The sequence below is a fragment of the Pogoniulus pusillus genome, chromosome 6, assembly GCF_015220805.1.
Source record: "Pogoniulus pusillus isolate bPogPus1 chromosome 6, bPogPus1.pri, whole genome shotgun sequence".
Taxonomy (NCBI): domain Eukaryota; kingdom Metazoa; phylum Chordata; class Aves; order Piciformes; family Lybiidae; genus Pogoniulus; species Pogoniulus pusillus.
The window spans coordinates 14,280,438-14,286,067 of NC_087269.1; the positions used below are offsets into that span (position 1 = coordinate 14,280,438).

At 54.2% G+C, this 5,630-nt stretch overlaps 1 protein-coding gene across 1 annotated transcript; it reads right to left on the reverse strand.

Annotated features, from left to right (window-relative positions):
- Positions 1 to 860: 860 nt before the first annotated feature.
- LBX1 (ladybird homeobox 1) lies at positions 861 to 2,733 on the reverse strand. Its single transcript, XM_064145604.1, has 2 exons — positions 2,382 to 2,733; positions 861 to 2,062 (listed from the first exon to the last, which is right to left on the reverse strand). Exons 1-2 carry the CDS (start codon positions 2,704 to 2,706, stop codon positions 1,560 to 1,562), a joined length of 828 nt encoding a protein of 275 aa, XP_064001674.1. The 5' UTR covers positions 2,707 to 2,733; the 3' UTR covers positions 861 to 1,559.
- Between the last annotated feature and the right edge of the window lie 2,897 nt (positions 2,734 to 5,630).

The following is a 5,630-nucleotide window of genomic DNA, read 5'->3' on the forward strand; positions in this document are numbered from 1 at the left end:
CGCTCATCCACCTCTCTCCTTTTTGTCCAACCCAGTGACAATTCCTTCTCTTCTGCTCGGATTTGGATTTTCTTTCATTCATGTTGCTTCCGCCTTCCCTTTCCTTTCTAATTTCGGGCTGGGAACCCTCGACTGGAGGCGGGAGTGGGGACTGCCAGTATCTCCACTTGCCCCTCTGAGCTCCCACCGCCGCAGCCCGCATCCTTCGCGCTGGGTAGCCCTCTCTCACCTCCGGCCTGACTGATCCATGGATACCTGGCATGCATTAACCTTAGAAAATAAATGAATAACAAGAAACAATGTCATAAAATTCTAGCTAATTTGCTCCTTCCCCGTATTTTCCTCCCAGATTCAAGTAACTTTAACTGCAAACGGGATGGGAGATTTCTGAGTATGCGAAGAAGATCTACGATAATCTCGGACCAGCGGAGTGGGTTTTTTGTTGACAAAGAAGGACGCTAGAAGTACATTAAAATGGTAAAGATTTTATTGTATCGGAAAAAAGAGCTATCTGTACAATTCTAAGAGACAGTAAATAAAGCGACATTGTCCCTATCGGAACTTAAATAGCAGGCCTTTTAAAATTTGTACAATTCAAACAAACCCAGGTCTTAAATCTGTACATTCGTTTATTTCTTTTTAAATTTATAGTGTAATATTTAAGTGTCTTGCTCTTGAGATTTTTTTTTTTTATTTCCCTAGCATGCAAAAACTCTACAAAGAGTAAAAAATAATTCTAGGATTTTTTCTTTTTTTTTCCTTATTTTTTTTACTACCACCTTCATATCAAAAATACGAAAGGCAGCTTTTTAATAAAAGCACAACAATAGCAGAAAATGGTAAAAATAGCTTTTAATTGGTAAAATGAGGCAGAAATTGCATTGAAGACAAATCTCTATGTTCTAGGAAAAAAAGAAAGTATATATTTTTTCTCACTTGCATTATAACCCATCCCTAAGTTCCCAAGATTGTAAAAGAAAAAATATTTGTAAAAGGAAAAAAAAAATATATAATTGATTCGTGCACATCTGAAACATGCAAGGAAAGGAAAGTGGTTATTTTTTTGCTGTAGCTGTTTTAAGCCTAATTCAAATCTCTTCTAGAGTGGTTCGTTTCGGAAGTCTTTGAAAACAACTGCCTACTCAAACATCTGTCGGAAGCCGAGTTTATTCCAAGGTTACGCGTATCCTTTATAGACAAAATAATCGTCACTGGTAGCTATTAAAAAAAATAATAATCGAAACCTCAAAAAGAAGGGGGAAGGGGGGAAAAAATCCAACATATACGTTTAAATATTTATACAGAAGCCGTCCGTAATTGCACCATTCCGAAGATGTGACAGGCGGAGGGATAATCGACTCTACCTTAAATTAATTGGTGTTTGCGGGTGTTTGCGGTGGGTTTCTATTGCTTATTGCTCCGACCAAGCGGGAGCAGCCGCCTCGCCGCGCTGCCAGGGCCAGGCCGAGGGTGCCAGTTTGGAGCTGCCGGGGTGAGGGATAGAGGGACCGGGCGGGGGAGGGCGGATAGTGGTGTTGGGGAGGCCCGCCGGCCGCCCCTCAGTCATCCACGTCGATCTCCACGTCCTCCTCCTCCTCGTCCTCCTCCTCCTCGCTGTCCCGGCGGCTGCGGGGCCGCTCCGTGGGGGGCGAGGCGGGGCGGGGCGGCGGCGGGGCGGCGGGCTCCCGGGCGGCGGCGGGGGGCGGCGGCGGGGAACCGGGCCTCGCCTTGCCTCTGCCTTCGGCAGTGGGCTCCAGCTCGGCCAAGGCCACGATGTCCACGGCAGGGTTGGGGCCCAGCTTTTTGGCCGATTCCACGTCGGCCTTCATCTCCTCCAGATCTCTCTTGAGCTTAGCGCGGCGGTTCTGGAACCAGGTGATGACCTGGGCGTTCGTGAGCCCCAGCTGCTGGGCGATCTGGTCCCGGTCCGCCGGTGACAGGTATTTTTGGTAAAGGAACCGCTTCTCCAGCTCGTAGATCTGGTGGTTGGTGAAGGCCGTCCGCGACTTTCGACGCTTCTTCGGCGTTTGTCGCTGTCCGAAGATTGTCATCCCGTCCCTGCCTGCCGACGAGTCGCCAGATTGTCGCCGCTGTCCCCATGTCCGTCCCCCCACCTCAGCCTCCCCGCCTCCCACGCGAGCCCCGGCCCCCACGCCCCTGCCCTGTCGGTATCGGAAAGCGGGGAGCGGGGCAGAGCCACCATTCGCACATCCCGAGGGCCCCGGGTAGAGGATGCCGCCCGCTACCGGTCACCTAGGACCCCCTATTCCACCCCGTGTGACACCCCGGAAGATCTGGGGGGCGGGAAGGACAAATAGGCCGTGTAGAGGAACGGGGCTCTCACCCACGGGAGGATGTCCCCAACTCTGTCAGGAGCTTACCTTCTGCAGCCTGCAGCACGCTGACTTCCAGCCCCTTGAAGGTCTTGCTGGCCAACTCTTCCAGGGCGCAGAGGGGCGAGGTTTGGGAGAGTAGCGCTCGGCCGGAGAGGGGCAGCCCGGCTTGGGGGTGCTTCTCGGCGGCGGACAGTAGATGGGCCGCTCCGCAGAGGGTGTAACTCCTCCGCACCGAGGGCTTGTTGAGGATGTCTTCGATGCTGAAGGGAGTGAGTGGCTTGTTGGAGTTGGCAGGCGGTGGGAGGTGATCCAAGGGGCTCCGCCGTCGTTCTTCCCCCGAGGAGGGCTTGGGTTCTTCTTTGGAAGTCATGGTGGGGCCGGGCCGCGCGGGGCTGCCTTCCCCACCAGCGACGGGGATGCGCTGCCGCGGGGAGAAGCCCCCGGCAGGACCGCGGGGCGACGGCGGTGGAGACAGCGAGCAAAAGTTGAAGCCCACCTCCAACTCTGGCGGAGTAGCCCCGGGTCCTGCCGGGGAGAGCCACGTCGGGCGGCGGGCAGGGCGACGGGTGGAGGGCAGCGGCCGGGAGCGGAGCAGAGTTGCCGTCGGTCCCTCGCCGGGAGGTGGTCCTGCCGCACCGCCTGTCCCAGCGTTTTGGGTCGGGGATTTCCCCCCCCCCCCCCCTCCTCTCACTCTCCGCTCGCTCTCTCTCCTCTCTTCCTCTTTCCAGCTGCTATTTTAAGAAGCACCCCAAATCGCAGCACTTTCTCTGCCCTCCCCCCCACCCCGCAAGCGAATACCCCAAAAGATAACTGGGGAAAAAAAAAAAAAAAAAAAAAAAGAAGAAGGAAAAAAAAAAGAAGGAAAAAAAGAAGAAGAAGAAAAAGACGACTTCGGAGATGGGGAGAGCAGCCCTTGCACCGAGACCTCGGACCAGGGGGAAAGAGGCGAGAAGAGACGGGGTAATTGACTATTGCTAACAAGTTATTGTTGATTGGGAGGTAATCAATTATCTTCAATGACACTTTTCGCCCTCTCTCTCTCTCTCTCTCTCTTGATCTCTCTCTCTCTCTGTCCAATGCAGGCTTTTGCAAGTTCGGAGACCCATTAATTAGGAGGCGGTATGGAGGTGGAGCCCAGTTGAATTATAATGCTGAATGCACTTGTCATATTCTGGCCCTGCTATTTGTTTGGACATATATATTTTAAAATTACATTACAAACCAGCCTTTATTGCATCAGGATAATACAGTATAGTGAAAAATAATAATACGGGAAAACAAAACAAAACGAAAAATATCCAGCGGTATCTTGGTATTTTTTTTTCCCCCTCCCAATATTTATTTTCCTTTCTATTTCTCCCTCCTGCTAATTTCGGCTACTAGATTATTTGTTTAAAATGTCTGCTTCCAGTTCTACCCAGAGTCGATTGATTTTTTTTTTCTAATGAGGGGAAGAAGGGGAGAGCCTGGCTCCAGGTAAGGCAGATCTTTCCTTTCCAATAAAATCCGAAGGTGTCCGCCGAATTTGTCGTGCTCCTCTTTCCTAGCGCCCTGTGTTGGAGTGGGCTGCTGGGGGCCGGCTGGGGGCAGCTGTGCAGTGAGACAGGGCCCCCCAGGGAGAATGCCGATGCCGGGGTGCCCGAGGAGGGGCTGCGAGGAGGGTGTGGGCCGGGTTCGCTCCTGGGATGTCGGCGGCTTCTTTGGCTCCGTTGATGCCGTGGGTGGCGGGTGATCCCGACCGGGGAAAACGCGGAGAGAAAGGGTAGGCAGCGAAGGGTAGGCAGCGCTTAGGTTCCGCAGCCCGTCAAAGCCATCTGTGGGGGCCGGGGAGGAGGGTCCCCAGCCTGAGGCCTTTTACCACACGCGCGCGGGCGGCTCTGGAGCGGGGGCAGCGGCGGCGTGGCTAGCTAAGTGCCCCACTCTCGGAGGAAACCTGGTTTGTCCCGGAGCGGCCCTTCGAGGGGACCAGGACGGCTCCTCTGATATTCTTTTTACTCGATCCGCGAGCTCACTTCGGTCTCGACGCTCCGCAGGGCCAGAGACAAAGCCCCGAGGCCTTGGGGTGAGCTGCCTGACCCCCACCCCACGCACGGATACCCCACCCCGCCCCCGCTCCCCTCCGACGGAGCTTGGACTGGACGGGGCGGGCGGCGGCTGCCGGACGCATCTCGGGGAGGCAAGCCGGGAGGAGAGCCCAGGACTGGGGCCGGCCCCAACTTTCCCTCCTCACCTTGACGGGTAGGAGGAGGGCGGCTGGTAGCTCCCAGGCCGCTAGGTACCAAACAAGCACAAAAGAAGCAAATGGCTCCTCTCCTTAAAGCGCCCTCTTCCCATTTTTTATAGCTCTCTGGGAGTCTCTTTATGCAGTGACCTATTTTTAAAGGCCTATATTGGGTTATTCATCATATCAAATACTGAGAGGAGCTGGGGGGGGGAGCCGGTCGAGGGGGGGGGGGAGCGAATTACACTGATTCTAAATCGCCCTGCTTCTTTGCTTTGCTAGGTGGATTATTTTCTTCGCTTTGCTTGGGTTTTATGAAGTGATTTAAACATATTTTAACCAATTAGAGACTTTCCTCCTCTCCCTTGTGTCCCCTTGCATTATTTTCCAGCGTTGTGTTTTATGTCAGGATCCAGGCTTTATTGAGAACTCAGGCGGGGATGCTGGTGCTACAATTACAGAAATAAGATTGGCGGGGGGGGGGGGGGGGGGGGGGGGGGGAGGAAAAGCGGGGGGGGGGGGGGGGCGTGGAAAGAAAGAAAATAATGTCCTTCCTGGGTGAGAATTTGGGTGGGCTAGCGGACTTTTGGGATGTGCCGAGCCACCGACAGCAGGATACATCCTAGCCTGCCTTCCCCGCGGAGCAGGATGAAGACTCAGGTCGCAATACGCACCCGCACCCCTATCTCAGTCCGCTCTGCTGCGGGCAAGGCCAGAAGCGAGCCAGACACAGAAAAGAAGGGCAAACCCTTCCCGATGCACTGTCGTCCCCGCGTAGTCCGCATCATCCTTCTTGTGCCTGCGCGAGGAAACAGGACTTTAAATGCACTCCTGTTTTTATTTAGGTCCCGAGTAGGGGCAAATTTTGGAGGAGTCATCAGCTGCCTCAGGATGGGCTCCCCGTCTCAGAGGGACCCTTCTGCGTTTGCCTGGGCAACTGCCGGGTCAAGCTTTGCACGAGTAGCTCAGAGTGGCGGCCTCAGGCCTGCCGCTTGTTCTTGCCCCAACACCACCCTCCCTTTCCAAGCAGAATATCATTGAGAAAGGAGAAGGCTGAGAGTGAAGCAGGCAGG

Excerpts from the sequence above, each read along its gene's own strand:
- LBX1 (XM_064145604.1), bottom strand. The coding sequence starts at position 2,706 with ATGACTTCCAAAGAAGAACCCAAGCCCTCCTCGGGGGAAGAACGACGG. Across the intron at positions 2,063-2,381 it reads CGTGCTGCAGGCTGCAGAAG|GCAGGGACGGGATGACAATC; the intron begins GTAAGCTCCTGA and ends ACTCGTCGGCAG.